The sequence below is a fragment of the Corvus cornix genome, chromosome 4 (genome assembly GCF_000738735.6).
Source record: "Corvus cornix cornix isolate S_Up_H32 chromosome 4, ASM73873v5, whole genome shotgun sequence".
In the NCBI taxonomy this organism is placed as follows: domain Eukaryota; kingdom Metazoa; phylum Chordata; class Aves; order Passeriformes; family Corvidae; genus Corvus; species Corvus cornix.
Genome location: NC_046334.1, coordinates 40,472,070 through 40,488,980, shown reverse-complemented (window position 1 = coordinate 40,488,980; position 16,911 = coordinate 40,472,070). Strand labels below are relative to the sequence as shown.

Below are 16,911 nucleotides of genomic sequence, written 5' to 3'. Positions count from 1 at the left end.
AGTCCTTTTTAACAAACAGAAGTATTATATCCCCTTAGGCTATACATCTAGGGACTCACATGGAAATAGATGTTCCAGCTGAGCAACCAGACCAAATCCCTTGCAAAGTACCCAGATTCTCAACTTTCTAACCTTCTGACTGCTACCTACCCTAAGCAGTCTGCAGTCTCAATGTGTAAGTGCAGGCTGGAGGACCACAGAGCTGTTAGAAGAGCTGTACTGAATACAGCCAGCGCCAGCAGGGCAGTGGCAGCTGACTCATGCCATGGGCTCCTGGCCAGCTCGTCTCTGCATCCCAATGCACATGTGCCTGGCCACAGTCTTTCCATGCAATGTGGCTAATGGTGCCCTGGCAAAAAGCCCACAATTCTAAGGAATGGGAAGAAAGAGTGAACCAAGATGAAAAACATTGAAAAGCCATCCAGAGTGTTTCTACAGTACTGAAGAGCAAAAAGATCTGACGATGACAGTATTGCCTTATAGACTCAGAGGCAGTCAAAGAGCTTAGATCAGCCCTTAAAAAATGGTGCTTCCTATTGAAGATGTCCCAAGTGATCTAACAGCAAGGCAAATAGCAGGATATAGAAATTATACAAAAATGTTGGAATTCTTCTAAAAATTTACAGAAATCTCTCTTTCTGTAGACTATTAAATTTTAACTACTATTGTAATTGCTCTCGATAGGTATAATTATGTACTGAATAGATGCAACAGCCTACAGAGAGTTGCTAAAATCCAAAAAACCAGTATCACTTTCCATTAAATGCTTTTGGACTTTACCTAGCTCCTTCATGTTCCCCTTTGAGCAGTGTTTCCCAGGGAGAAGATGTATGAGGTGTGTATATATATGTACCCTGTACACATATGTATACCCTTCACTCTTCTCTGCCTGCTATTTCTAGCTGAAAATTGCAAGAAACAATAGAGCCCCCCTTTTCCTAGTGCTTATGCTCCCCAGTGTATGCATGGACCCTCTTACAACACAGAGGGGGAATTTTTTGCATGGATCTGGTATTTTAGCTATGGACTGTGACATGTATCTCTGTCGGTCCTTAATTATTTAGCTGTGATGGCTGACCTTTGGCAAAGCCATCAGGGCTTCAGTTCAGCAAAAGCTGAAGCACATGTTTATTTTAAGGGTATTCGTGGTCTCAAAGGACACATTGGCCATACAGGGTCAGGCACAGGAAGCAGGGTGCAATGTGGAACTATTGAACTAAAACACAGGGTTGTTGGGCTGCAGTAGAACTCCACGTATAACTGGGGTGAACAGAAGTCACTCCAAATGCAACAGCATTTATTACATTTTCCCTATATGATTTTTTTTTTTACCATTTTCTAGTTCCATAGTAAGGACAAAATTCTTTCTAAAAATTCTTATCTATCATTTTAAAGCTTAAATTCTTAACAAGCCAATTGAATGAGGAGCTATACCAAACAAAATGAAAATAAAAACCCAAGAATTAATAACCAAGGTGAATAGAGGTCCCACAGACATTTGCACCACATATGATCTGCTATTGGTGATTAGCTTTCCAGCTTAAAGATTCACTGCTGCTTAGTAATGAATCTTGCAAATACGATAAAGATCCAAACAGGAAAAGTTTGGGAAACTCTTAACAGGAACTGCAATATATAGTCAAATTCATCACACTTTCTTCTGGAAGATGCTATTTTCTCTTTAGCCAGCAGTGAAGACAAACTAGATCAATCAACTGTAGCAGGAATGCATTGGAAATGCCAGAGTGCTGATTCCCAGGACTAACTTTTACCACTGCCATTTCCTCCTCAGAGAGAGTTCCAAGCTTTGCAAAGTCTGAACCCAAAATCTGCTGCTTCATTTTCTTCCCTACATTCCTCTCTCATGTGTAGTCAGTGCTTAAAGAAATAAAATCCAGACCCCAGCACACAGGAACACAGAGCAGGAGGGCTCTCATATGTGAACAACCATCACAACAGCTTTATCTGTGAGCCTAACATAAACCCTGCAAAGACAACTCATGGGCAGAATTCATCTGGGATCTCTTGACTCTAGAAGCAAAGGAGACAAACTATCACCATGCTGGGGGTCCCAAACACCACTTCTGCCAAAACATAAGGCCTTGGCTTGTGGGGACATTTCTCTCCTTTCTTCATGTTGTGCATGGGATGAAGGGCATAGCCTCACACCCAGGTTGCCTCTTGGAAGCACTGCTGCTCCAGCAGATGGAGAATGCCCAGAGGAGTGCATGAGCATCCTGGCAGCACCGTTGAGGTCAAAGCTTTGGAGTGGTCCTCACCCTCAGCCCAGTAAGTGGTGTCATCCCAGATGCTCAAACTCCTTCATTTCCCAACAGCCTATGCCACTGCTTCAGCTGAAGTGCAGTGACAACTTCTCTAAACACTGAAATGAGAGACAGAGGGGGGAAGAAAAAATACTCTTAACTCAACTTTTGCCATTTAAACACAATTTTTACCAGACTGTACAGCCAGTCTGGAAAGTTTTCAAAACCTTCTGTTATGACATGAAGTGTCCAACTGTTAAATAAATGTTTAGAAACGCAATTTAAAGCTGGCAGAGATTCAGGTCCCCACATCAGATAGCTAAAGAGGGGTCTATATATCACTCTGAAAGAAGTCCTTATTCCTGCTCCAGCAGTTTAGGTTTTTAAATAAAAGTTTGGAATCATACAAAACTATGCAGATAGGTATCTAGCATTACATCTCAGTAAACACAGCTTAACTATTTGTAGTTTAACCAAGAAATACTTAGCATTCCCTTTGGCTGTCTCCAAATCTGTTTAAATTTCCTTTCCCATAATACCTGAATGAGAAAATTTACCATCTTTCCTGGACTCTACCAAAATGAAATTTAAATATTAAAGGGTCTTCATGGCCAGTATTTTGGACTTGAAAAAGCCCTAACATTAAAAACCCTAATTTAAGTTCTATTCATCATAGAGGTTAAAAAAAAAAAAGGAAAAGGAAGTTCTTGGTGTCTAAGCAGCTTGAATTTCCAATGGTACTGTCAATGAACTGCACACTTGAAGATCACTATCTCATGGCCAAAATGATTTCTAGTTGTTGCTACTCTGTAGTCTTTTATGTCATGCTCATCACTTGACAATCTAGAAATAGCAAAGATATCTCAGCAACTAAAATATTCCAGATCCCCAAGAGATTAATACCCCCAGTTAAAATTATCTCATGACTAATTCTGAGGAATGTTATTTGAGAAAATTACAATCTGATGTCAGTATCTGAAGAAAAAAAGAGGCAAAATTATCATATTAGTCACTGGCTATGAGCAGTTATCCACCTGAACTAAAACGCAAGGCATTTCTAATGACTTTCCAAATGCATTCTTAACTTCTTGCCTGGTTTTGGAAATAATCTTGAGCCAGACTCAAGTATCAAAGGAGAAATTGGCTCCAAAGTTCCAGTTCAATCCTGAAATACTAGCAAAGGCCATAGAAGACTTCTGCTCACCTCTAGCATCTGAGGTAGATGAAAGCCCTTGTTTTGCTGCTTGTAGCACCCAGGACATCCTGCAAAAGACTGAGGCTCTGCACCCTCAGGGCAGGGGAATTCCTGGATATGACATCAGGCCTTTCGTGGAATACATTTTTCTGACGATTTGGTTAAGTATCAGCTGGAACCCATCTCTGTGGCACAGTGTAATTTCTTGGGAATGCTGTGTGCAGATGTATAGAAATTTTATTGTGGGATGATCTAGACAGTCAGTTCTTGTCAAGTAATCTGCTGGCTGTTTATCCAGGCTCCAGAGAACTGTCATGGTGGATCATGGTGGAGAGATGAACACCAAAGTATCTTCATGCAGAAAGGGAAGATTACATGATATGTTTGGGGCAACAGGGGAAGAATGAAAAGTAAGCACCATCCCACAATTTTAATAGAAATAAAAACTAGATAGAGGTTCAAGAGTAGGCAAATGTATTTTTACAGGAAAGTAAATCAGTTGACTACATTTGATGTTTATTATTGCAAGTAATTAATTAATCATAATAGATGTGGTCCCTTGAAACAAAGCATGCGGACACCTGGGAGCTGCTACCATAGGCAAGCAGACTGAATCTGTCATGTGTGCTGTGGCCCTTTAACTTTCAGAAAGGGTAATTTCCATCTGATTTATCTGGCTTTCTGCAAATCAGTGAAGATTTAAAAAATTTCCTAAGCTTAAACATTCAAGTTTTTCTAATCTTTGGTGGTACTCCTGAACCGTCACATCAGAAGACTCTCAGCCAGCTTGGCCTGCAAGCTGTGTGCTTTTCCCTGTGTCTCAGTACTGCACCTCAGTGATGTGAGCTCATGGGAGCTCAGATGCAAGACTGACAGATTCTCTTTATTGACTGTCCCAGTAAGCAAACCACTGTAAATCACCTCTGATAGTAGCTCTGCTTGCTCTAGGGCCCTCTCTGTACTTACACGTTCTCACGCCCCAAGCAACAAGTCAGCTTATGACAGTCCTTAATGCCTATCACTTTCCTCCCAAAGGAGAAGCAGAGGGACCCAGATATAGACAGATTCAGGCTTTGGCTTAGAGTTGCCTTTTTGACCAGCCTGTGTTGCTGTATACAGAGGCCATTTTGCAAAAGGTGGGGTTTTTTTGGTTTTGATTCCTCCTTGTGCCCCAGGAATATATCAGAAAACACCTGTGATGGGAGGACTCTGGGGTACTGGAATAATAATTTGCATGAATCCATTGTTTCTGGAAGCATACTTCTTTTAAATACTAATATTATTCAGCAGCATAGTAACTGGAGAGCAAAAGGGCAAAGAAACCTCACAAAAACATGTTTTTCTATGTTCAGGGCCATGTTCTCCTGTAGGATTTGTTGCTATAAATTTTTAGGCCACAAAACAGACTTTGTTTTGCAAGGAAGCCTGCAAGTTACCAAGAGTGTTAATTGGTTTACACTGTTTAATAAGACCTCCTGGGAAACAGATATAATAGCGGAGAGTTAGTATCACATAATAAAATACGGTTTATAGAGGATATTACAACATAAGATACAGTGTGTCTAACTGGAAAGTATTTGCTGAACTTTCAGAGAACAATATCTAAATCTATTATGTTGGAAGCCTGAAAATGAGGCTATATGGCCACAGTAGTTAAAATATAAACGAGCTGGTGATTTAGGTGGAAATGGTCTGCCACGAGGGAACCAAGCATTTTATTGTGGGAAGATCACACAGAGACCTTCCTTTAGAGAGGGAAATAAAAGGATCCAATGTACAGTTTGCTACAAGCACTTGTCAAACCAACCTCTCTCCCCTTTTCCCTTGCCAACCACATCGTTTCCGGCAGGGAAGGCGTAAGGTAAGTAATGTCACAGGGAATTTACAGACCTGAACTTGGACCCCATGGTGTGAGGTCTGTGATCAAGGTGAAATAGCAGAGCTTACCACATTTTTTGCTCGTAGGTTGTGAGGTCGAAATCCTTGGAGTCAGACCAAGTTACTGCCGCGAGTACTTCAGCGTCCCAACAGACAAAAACTTCGCAGATGCCATCAGTGATGCCCTCAATTCTCTGTGGTACGTCACTAGATTTTTGCAGTGTGGGGTTTCCTCTCTCTAGGACAAGTACTTGGATTTACTATCAGGGAGATTTTCAGGATGGGCTTCCAGGTAGGAAGATGGGGGCCAAAACTGCTTTATAGTATCATCATAGAAACGACACCGTACCAGAAACAGGCCCTTACATTAAGAGTGGAGAGAAATATGTGCTCCTCTGTTTCTTTGTAGGCCACAAAAAAGAGTAGCTGTCCTGGCTTACTACTTTTAATTTGCTGTTTCAAACTACTTCAGGATGAGCCTGTGCATGCCTATTCACTGACCTGCAAGAAAAGGCTTTGAAATGCTTGGATTTAGAGAGGGAATTGGGAAATTCTGAAATTCAGCTCCAGTCACTTGTTTATGAGACTGATGCTTTGGCTTTTTCTTCATTTTAGAACACCTCAAGCAAAATATTTTTGGAGAGGGCATTCATTTCGTGCAAATATGACTATAGAATACAGTAGAATAGAAGAGTTCAGTTGGAAGGGACCTACAACAACCATATAGTCCAACTGATGGAATATATCCCTCAGACAACTGCTAGGAAAAATGTATGTTCCATATCCAGCTTTCAAGTTCCACCATCTCTCATCCGAACATTTACAAGAGACAATTCCACATAGGCTGTAAAATCAGGGAAGATTGCACCACCACATGCAGAGCCAATGCCTTACCTTGGCTATAACTAAGCTCCTTCTTTTAAAACCTTGTTGGTTCCATGATTAATCCAATCCTAGGAAACCCTTCTACTTTATTATTTGTAACTCCATAGCGATTCGCATCTGAAAAGTTTTGTATTCCGATGCTGAGTGTTGATTGTTCTTGAAATAAAGGCTCTGAAATGATGAGACACTGTTGGAGATGTTGCTCCCAGTTGCACACTGGGTCCTGCTGCACAGATGCTCACAAATCAGTGTTGTTTGCATCATGGGCTTAGACAGAAGGTGTCTGAGACCATGTGAGAGGTTTTATCCTGAAATTATTTAGCTTAGATTTAAAGAAAGTTACCTGCATGTGACATGAGGAAGTCATATGAGACACAGGAGTCTTTCTGGAGATTTTGCAATGCTTTTAATTCAGTGAATAAAACAAGGAATGGAAGACATAGTACAGACATCAGCTCTGACTTCTGGTGGAAACCCAGATTTACTGTAGAAAGCTTTATGGTCTGATATAATTTTGGGATGGGTCAAGATATAGTTGAAGCTTCCTGCCTGGTTTCTGTGAAGCACAGTACATAAGGCTGCTCGGTGCTGGTTTTCAGCTCTGTAATTGTCAGCATGGTTAAAAGTGAAGCATAAACTGCTCAGAGTTCCAGCCCTTGAAGCTGTTATTTTGGGTAGCTGGAGAGTTTCGATAGCTAATTCATTCCAAGCCACAAGGCTGTCTGCTGCTGTCTGTGGTGGAAAAGGAAAGGGACACAAGAGTGCTGTGGAACAACTTGTAAGAGGTGAAAGCTGATGATTTCAAGGAAAGTGAAAATCCCTGCCACAAGATGTCTGCCATAAATAACAGCTACAGTCTTCTGAAGTGCCCAAATCCTACAGATCATCCCAGTGCTGCAGGAGGTCCTGTCTCTGGTGTCTGTTTACACACCAACCCTGGTGAATTTCTTCCTGAGTTCTTTTTCTTTAAACTAAAGTGTCCTGTCTCCAACAAGGCAGGAAAGAGGAAAAAGGAATGATTTTAGATAAAATTAACAATCAGGTTTGGGTGTAAATATTGCAGGGACTTGAAGTAGGAAGGGAGGGTAGAGAATGAACAGTTCAAAAATCTGGTAGGTTTTCCTTATTCTTTCTCTCAGTCATCCTCTTTGTTTATTTCTTTAAGATTTAGAAGAAAAAGTTCCATGCTGCTGGGCCAGCCCATAAGAAGTAACACCTCTGAAATGTTTTTACTGTAGGCATATTCATTTAGCAGGATTTAGAATCTCTGAGTGGAAGAGTCTTGAGCTTGTCATCTATATCTTTTGGAAGTGCTTTTGACTTTTGAAGCTGTTCAAAGGCTGGCAAATGCAGTGTGTTTCCTTTCCATATCCCAGGTAATTGGAAAAGCCCATTAGGCTGAGACTGTCCTTAGCTACATGTGGGAAAACAGCCTGTGGCAAGAGCAGTCTGTTGCCTGGAGCAGTGCCTTGCTCACTTGCCCTAATGGCAGGTATTAGTAGTTAAAGGACTGCACTTAGGCACCCACCATTAGCAAACCTTGCAGGGACTCCAGGGTAGAGAGACAGAGCCCTTTATTGTGGCGTGGTGGCCTAGGGTCTGAGCAAGGAATGCCCGGACCCATCTGAACTTCACTGAAGTAGAAAGTTTCATCAGCGCAAGGACAGAAGTACCTAACTCATCAGGGAGCCACTGAGCTTCCCTTGGAAAAGGAAATCATCCTTCAGGAATATTCTCCAGTCTCTTCAAACAGGTGCTTCAAGACCACTATTTAGACCAAGAATATTCAAAATAAAGTCAAGCATCTGTTTTTGGCAAGTGAAACTAAAACCTCCCTTGTATCTTTTCCACAACTGTAACTTGAGGGCTGTTGTAATCTACCTATTTTCCTGGACAGGTGTCATGAAGTCTTCATCGTGCTTGCAAAGTGTGCTGGTAGAATATAAAACACTTTTTGGTATTGCCATCAATGCTGTCCAACTTTCTTCAGAAATCTTTTCTTAGTCATTTATTTGGAAAGTTACTGGTGATGGAAGAAGACAGGACTAACACACAGAAAGACAGAATACTTCTCCCATGCAAGCCAGGATAAGGGTTTTCTTAGAAAACCCTTTTTTTTCCATAGAAAACCAGGCAAAAATGGAAACAAAGTCAAACTCCAGATGTGCTGTACCAAATCCTGCAAACTCCTAAGCATGCTGCATTACTGGAGCTTGTCCCATTGAAGTTATTAAATATTCTTCCTTAAAGCACTGAGCCCTCACTGAGAAATCTCACCATGGCCTAAATGAGATTGCTTGTTTTATGCAATAAATCTCTTTCTTAGCTTCTATCTTGATCGAATTGATCATTTACTTACATAAATTAGTTTAAGTAGCTCATAATACAGGCACTGCAGCAGAAGAGAACTATTTCAGTAGGTTCAATGACTGTGTATGCAATAGAGAAATTACAGGGTTAAATTTTACAAAATAATTTTTGCCTAATACAGATGGAAAGTAACACTTAAAATGAAGCTGGGGAGAGGGGAGGGCTGCTTCATTTAAATTACTTTAAAATCTTGAAGAGGGAGGAACAACACTGTTCTGCAGGGCCAGCAGTGGAGAAATTCCCACCGCAGCAGATACCTTCAGCTTCTCACAGGACTGCTTCTCTGAGGCCTTCTGCAAACTGAGAAATGCAAATGACAGACTCTAATCCATTCACTCAGTCCCTCACCCCTGATTTTGCCTCTTCTGTCCCACTCATTACACCAGACTACCCAGGTGTCTTTAATCAGAGACGCTGGACCTGTCAGGACATAACAAGTCTTTTTGTAGGGATCTTGATATGGATGAGCACATGTAATATGTATGGCATGCTCTGCCATATATTAAGTACAGCACAAAAAGACTGGGTCTGAACTTCATAAGCATAGGTTTGTGATTTTATCCACACAACTTCCCTCAGGGAGATTTACAGTGAACAGTAAAGTGGTCATGAAAATGAAATTAAGCGCTGATGTGTGCACTTATCCCCACTAATTAGGCTGAGAGCAATCAGTGCAGAAAAGTGTGATCAGCTAAACTTGAGCAATTCGGAGATTACCTTAGTTTCCCTTGCTCATATTCCTGAATAAAACCCCCTTAATCTCATCCCAGTTTATACTGCGTGGTATTTTGTAAGGAAGAGCACATCCTGAGTTGACCTCTGTGGTTTGGAAGACCTCACACAGGAGAAAGCCAGAAGTGCCAAAATTTAATTAAAGCACATTTGACTGGTAATTCCCATAATCCTTTTAACAGGGGCATTCAGCAGAGAAATCAGAATTTCTTTGTTATTAAAGGGGAAGCTGTCTTCCTAATTCAAAGAGGTTAGTAACAGACTGCCAGGCCAGCCTACGCTTGCACATGGCAGTTTCCACCTGCTGCCTGTGATGGGAGTCTCAGGCAAACTCAGGAGACGCTGGGTGTGAATAATGAGCCCAGCAGTGCAATAAGTGGTAGGACAGCACAGGCTGGCAGTAGAAAACGGAGGTTTGTGGCTCTACATGCTGGTGAAGATAACGATGACAGCAGCCAGGAGATCTCCATACGTGTCAGCCTTTCACTCCTTGCCCTCTCTCCCACGCCCAGCAACAACAGCGCTGAGATGGCCGCAGTGTACTACGAGCGCATTGATGTGGAAGGCCACCACTATGGCCCTTTGTCCCAGCAGCGGAAGAATGCTTTGAGGGAAGTGGACAAAGCCTTGAGCAATATGATCTCACTCATCAAGGTGAGTGGCACCCAAAAACCCAGCTCCTGGGTACCTTTGGAAAAGGCTTTTAAAACTGGTCTTTTTGGCACTGCCAAGAGCCTGTTTAACACCTGTAACTGAATGCAGTGGCTGTAAACTTTTATTTCCTGAGAAACAGACTACTGAGATCATGGGGAGTTCAAGGCACCATTACCCTGACTATTATTTTCATTGATGGCATTATAACCCTCCTGGTAGTAGGGTAGCCTACAGACCTACAGTAGCCCCAGGAAGCCACAAACCAATATATGTGTTGCTCTGTTTATGACATGTGTTGCCAACTGAACTTTATTGTAGGCGAAGGAATCAAAACTGTGTTTCCTAAGGTTTGTGGAATCAGACAATTAACTTTTATAGTAGGTTTTATGACAGTATTCAGGACTCTGTACTTTAAACTTGGTTTTAAAAAAGAACATTATCTAAATGATTTTGCAGTGAGAAAATATTTTGGGTAAATGGAAATTCTATGAATATTTCTGACAATGATAAATGCATATTGGAGTTTTTTATGTGTTTCAGTGAAGAGAGGAATATGTATCTTCAATTTCACTAAATATTAAAAGCTCTCATGCTAAGTGCTTGTGTTTGGGAGGGAAAGAGAGAAACACCTCTTCCGCAAGTGGTATCACAGCAAAATTGCTGAATGGACTTATTTTGGAAAAACTCTGGTGCCAACCTCTCAGAGCAGCAAGTAAAAGTGGGTGTCCACCATTATGGGTGGTGGCAAAGCACATTGCAGGCCATTTGTGGACGTGATCCTTCTGACCAACTTCCACAGAATCAGTGGAGGTCAAACGGTGATTTCAATTTTCCAGCCAGCACACATAGTGCAAAGCTCTTACCTGGTCCTAAAAGTTGTCATCCACTTGCTTCACAGAGCAAAGGCCTTCAGAATGATATCAACGTCCTCCTCTTCTCTGATCATGGGATGACAGACATCTCTTGGGCAGATAAAGTGATTGAGCTGAAAAACTACATCAATATGAGTGACACCATACAAATGAAGGACCGAGGTCCTGTTGTGAGCCTCTGGCCAGCTCCAGAGAAGCATGCAGAGGTGAGTACAGCCTAGTGGTACCTCTTAGGTTTGTGTTTTCTCAGTTTTTATGCCAATTGTGTCTTTTGTTTTCTCATAACATCCAAATACTGCTCTCAGAGATGTGTTCAAAAAATCAGCTCTTATCAGGAGTCAGACTTGGATCCTGTGACACCCTTGTGATGCTGGTTTCCAAAGGAAAATCACACCAGCCAAATCAAAAAGCATGAACTTTCACTGTTATATGGCAAGGACACATGCTTTTAAGCCCCACCACTATTAACTTCTGATAAATAGCTGAAAGATTTTAGCTCAAAATGCACTTTTAGGATTTTATCTGTATTAGTCAATCTGTTGACACTCTAGCTGGGATTTTCAAATGATCCAGAGCAGGTTCAGTATTTATATTCCAGTAAACTCCCACAGACGAATCAACTCCATTAGACCAGAATTGCAAAATGTATTTTTTTACAATATTTTCCTTTGTGGAATTTTTGATTAAGCATGTTGGATTGAGTCAACCATAAAAGCTCAATGCTAGAACTGCAGGATTTTGAGGGATAAATTAAAACAATAGAGAAAAATTTGAAAATCACTTGAAAAGAATGAAAATTTAGTATCTCTGACTAATAGACTACTACACTACAGTCTAACCAGCAACCAGTGCATGAGAAGTCATTATTGCTCTCCTCAGAATATAGATGAGTGGATGTACAAAATGGGCAAGCAATTCCCCAGGCAAATCATTTTGGTTTCTACATTATATTTTATCCAGTTACATTATATTGTAGCCCGTGCAATTTTTTTAAAGAGATTATTTGCTGATTTTGCACCCAAACAGTCTCTTTAGGAACTGTGTATCTGTGATATTGTGAACATTTCAAATTAGTGCCAGAACTGAAAATTGTCTTAGAGGCATGCACGAGCAATTCACTTGCAAGTGCATCACAGGGGATCACAGCACTGATATGCTTAACTCAGAGCTCCCTGTTTTTGTAGGCCAGACCTTCAAATAAGGGCAAGTTGCAACTTCACACTGTCATGGGGTTTCATCCGACAAAGCTCTTCAGCACATGCTTCTCTCTCATTAAACAGCCTAATATTCCTAAGGAGAATAAAGTACAATGCCTTACACTATGGTTTTGTTTCTTTCCTTCATTTCTTTTTAGGATTTCTTGCTGGAGGGCTAGCTTTTTAAGCAAAATGAAGTTGAGTTTCAGTTTCCCAATAGCTAGATTCTCTATTTCTAATTAATTTTAAAGAGCTATGTTTATAAGTTGGAGTGTATTAAAACGTAATGGTTATCACCTCTAAGAATTACCCCATTTCAAAGCACCAGAACTACTGGTTACCACTCTCTAGCTCCAGTCACGGTGGGAGGAACTGTGCCATCACACCCTGGTGCTGTCCTTATGGTCACTGCACATCAGTGCACATATCTGGCACACATATACACACAAGGGCAACTTAGCTGAAAGGCTGGTGAAGAACCTATCACTCTTTGAAGAATTGAGCTATTTATTCCTGAAGATTATTTATATTTCACTGGTGAAAGAACAATATAGGGTCTGGGGACTCCAATAGCTGCCTTCTTTATGGCATATGAACATATTTTTCAGGCATTTGAAATATATTTTCTGAATAATTTGGGGTTTAATGACATTTGTGTGATATTCCAGACAGTATGATTAATATTAATAAACGACTTGCATGGCATTGTGCAGACTCAAAGCTGCAGGCTTTGGCTAATTAATCTCACATCAGATAACTAACGAAGCAGATAACTGAGCACTATCAATTCCTTGATAGTGATTGACTGGGTACGTGCAAGAAACACAGGGGAGGTGACAATAATTCTCCACTCAAGAGCACAAAGAGGGAATGAGTGGCAGAGGCTAAAGACAGTAATAACATTTTTTCACACCTGTACACAGTCCACATGGTGCCTTTGAGTGTCTCTCACGACTTCACTTACTGCTTCCTGTGAAGGTGTCGTTTCTCCTGGTCTGTTTCTGTAGGCTGGTATACTCACATGTATACATTTGTGAATGTGTGTATTATAAATACACATAATACATGAATTCACGCATTCCTACGTGTTTATGATCTGAGTTTTCAGAATCTCCTAAACCACATGAGCAGGTTTTGTTCAGCCACGATCTTTGGACAGGCAAAGTCCTGGTTTGAATGATTAGCTATTACAGGGGATTAGCCATTTTTCAAATTCAGGTGTTTCCATATACCCATGGGTGTATTTATCATCTTTACAGCCATATGGTGTCCTAACATTTTTTTGCTTTGCAGATATATCAAAAATTGAAAGCTGTGGAACACATGGATGTTTATAACATACAGGATATTCCAAACAGGTTTTTCTACAAAAAAGGAAAATTTGTGTCTCCCCTAACTCTCGTGGCTGAAGAAGGATGGTTCATAGTAGAGGTAAAGTATAGAAGCAAAATACTTACACAGGAGTGTGAAAAGGTGCAATATATTGCTGATCATTGAGTTAAAGTCAATGGGCTAACTACAAAACTAATGTCAATTTTTGCTGTGTACTTAAAAGAACTTAAAGAAATTGCAGCTTTCCTAAAGGCTGACAGTTAAATAGTCAGGATGACCCTTTTTTCTTTGTTGTCATAAAGCAGGAATAGTTCTCATGTTTCATATTCCAGTTTTGTTGCCTTACTCTTCTTCCCCCTGCCATCTACCTTCATTTCAGGCACAGAAAGAGTCCTTATTATCCCTCCATTCAGCAGTACCTTGTGGCAACTTTTCCTTCTGCCTGGCTTTCCACCTGCCAGACTGTCCTAAAAGTGCCCCATTTCTCCCAAGCTCTCCAGTCTCAAAAGGGTCAGACTGGGGGTTTATTCCTCAGAGATGCCCAGTGAACATACTGAAAATCTGGGAACTTGTTAAGCAGAGAACCCACGCATGAAGAGATTTTTCATACTAACTTATTTTTTTACTATAAATTGTTGTGTTATTTTTGCTTGTGTCACTACCAGGCACCTCCATATTGCAGATACTAATTGCAGCTCAGCACATCTCAGAGGGTGAGGCAATTGCATATCTTCTAAGGAGGTAAACTGAGGAGTGGTATTAAGTGCTTTGCCCAAGGCCATACATGAGGTCAGTAAGTTGGCAACAGAACCAAGGAGTCCTGGGTTTCTTTCATGTCCCAGCATAGCCAGTGCACATCATTGCCTTGCAGGTTATTGTAACTCAGCCAAGCATCTTCTTTCATGACCTTCAGAGCTACTGCTCACCAAGCTTTGCTCAGGACAGTCCACACTACCACATTTCTCACTAGCCAACCTGAATTTAGCATAGTAGCTTCTACAGCTGAATAAAAATGCACCTCTAAAAAAACCTGATGGTTTTTGAGTACAGATGGGTGAGTACCACACTTCTGATTTTGAAAAAAAAAGTTTAAAAAGCCGAGTTAAAATTTAGACAGGTAAAGTAGGAATCTGAAACATCTTTTCCAAAATTATTTTTAAAAATTACAACTAAACTCTTTTGTACGAAAGTTCAAAACAGAACGTTTTTACATATTCTGTAGAAAATAAAAAAGCACTTAAAAAAATCATTGAAACTCTGACAAACCTTAATAACAGTGCAGCAAACACTGCTGCTATGATAATTATTTCTGTCTCTCTGCCCATTCCTTCCCATTGTTTCTGATTTTCAAGAATGTCCTCTCATTAATGCTGTCAGATTTTCCTTCTCTTTGGTACATTTTCATTATCTGTGAATGGGATATGAAAATGAAAGTTTCCTGTCATATTTTTAAAGAAATAATTGAGCCTTCTATTATACTTCCTGCCCAAACCACTGAAGAGAGGATGTGCAGCTCTTCCCTGTCATGCTCCCAGGGTTTTTTAACTCTCTGTTTGCTAGTGGATAGCTAAAAGCTGTTTGAAAAAGGGGATTTTGTTGTTGGTGGTGGTTTTTGAAAGAGACAAAGGGGGTGTATCTGAAAAGTTGTTTTCCTCATCAAGGAACATAGGAACTAAAGCCCACCTACATTTTGGTTAAAGCAGGATGAGGAGGGATTTCACTCTGTATCAAAGCTGATCTGCTCATGTTACCTTGTTCCCTTCACATTGAGTGAGTGGTCCCCATCCTTCAAGCAGAAGTTCCCCCAACTGCTCTCCTGCGTGCAACAATGGTGTTAGCCCTCACGGCTGCATGCTCACTCTGTACACATCCCCATTTACTTTCCCAATGTTTAGAGATCAATTGCAGTACATTTTCTAAACATGCACATGCAGGGAAAAGTCCATTGTCCGCAGTCCCAGATACGCCTGTTTCATCTTGGAGGAGGACTGCTAGCCCAGGCTTAGTCTGAGTATGAAAAATTACATCTTGTCCGAGTCCTCCATCCCATTTGGACTTGTCAAGCAGGCACATCAGCATGCTGCCAACTCCCTGGCTCCAAAGAAGCCCCAGGAGTTTGTGGGGTTTGCTGTAAGGCAGAGCCTGATGCTCCCCAGAAGGGCAGTGCTGGGATGCTTGCATAGTCCTGTCCCTCAAGCTACTGCTGTTAGTGGCTCCATTTCATGAGCTGTCACTTCAACTGCAGTTATTAAAGTTAGTAGTATGTTTTCTGACTCAGCTGGCACCAGAAATTATGGAAATGACTGTGCATTTGACTGCACATTCTGTTGGGAGTAGGTGTCTCCTGGTTTCTGGGTGATTATGGAAAGCACACTACCTCTTCCTGCATTTGATATTTCTGGAGAAGCAACTGTGTCCAGGACATCTGACAGGACCATGGAGGGGTGTAGGTATGGCAATGTCATGATGCTGCTGAAGAACCACCACAAATTTAATGTGACTTCACTTGTCTGAAGTTGAGGCTGGTAAATGCTGTGCAGGTTGCCTGATGGTGAGCAGCACGCTCAGTCCCCAGGAATCGCAGGAACTACAGTATAAGGAGGAAGAGGAGAAGGAGTCTGTTTTCTCCTTGGCTTGCTCTGAGCACTGTCAGGAAAATAGATGGGACAGGAAAAGAAATTTGTCAGCTAAAATAGTTTAATTTAATCTGGAACTACCCAGAGAAGTTGTGGAGTCGCTCTCACTGGAGATGTTCAAGACCTGTCTGGATGCAATCCTGAGCAATATGATCTAGGACAGCCCTGCTTGAGAAGGGAGGTTGGACCAGATGATCCACTGTGATCTTTTCAATCTGAACCATTCTGTAGTATTCTGGAATTATCTGGTACATCTGCTGAGTATTACATATGAAGAAACAGGGACTTCCCCTGGAAAAGAGTTGGAAGAGCTACACCTCTTAGTCATCACTACTGCTGTCCTCAGTGCAGTCAATTTTCTTCCTTACGGAAGAAGACAAAAATCAGACTAAATAAATGTTTCTAAAAGGAAAGAGATCTTCAGTTAATCTGCTTCACCATCTGCAGGAGTTGCTGCACCACTTGCCCAAGGTGGGAATGTGGAAAACTCCTTTGGGGCATCTTCTGTGCTTCTGTGCCCAAGTGTGAAGGCCAGACCTGGACACTCTAGAGAACTGTGCAGCTCCTTCTCTGTAATTATCAGAGAAATTATTGTTGGGGTCTGATGAACTGCCAGTTGATGTTCTTTGTTTAAGTGAAATTCCTGCAATAGTTTTGGGGTTATCTGGAGTGCCACATCTGCTGCTATCCCTAAGGAGCATGGGACAGAAGAAACTCATGGACAAATTGGTCCAGCATTTTGATCAACCCCTAGGGACTGCTGATCTGACAGATATGGCACTGTTGTAGGTAAGAGCTGTTAATGCAAAGCAGGAGAAAGTAAGGAAGGAATTTAAAAGAACATCTTAAGGGCAATATGGGCAAGGAAGAATAAGATTTATAATGACAAATTAGTGA

The 16,911-nt window shown here is 41.2% G+C and overlaps 1 protein-coding gene across 1 annotated transcript in view; it reads left to right on the top strand.

The window, feature by feature from the left end:
- ENPP6 (ectonucleotide pyrophosphatase/phosphodiesterase 6) overlaps positions 1-16,911 on the top strand; it is a 32,788-nt gene that overhangs the window by 11,641 nt on the left and 4,236 nt on the right. The window contains exons 3-6 of the mRNA XM_010401516.3: positions 5,425-5,536; positions 9,837-9,978; positions 10,877-11,056; positions 13,340-13,477. Coding sequence (XP_010399818.1) covers positions 5,425-5,536; positions 9,837-9,978; positions 10,877-11,056; positions 13,340-13,477 — 572 coding nt within the window. The remainder of the gene's footprint in view (positions 1-5,424; positions 5,537-9,836; positions 9,979-10,876; positions 11,057-13,339; positions 13,478-16,911) is intronic.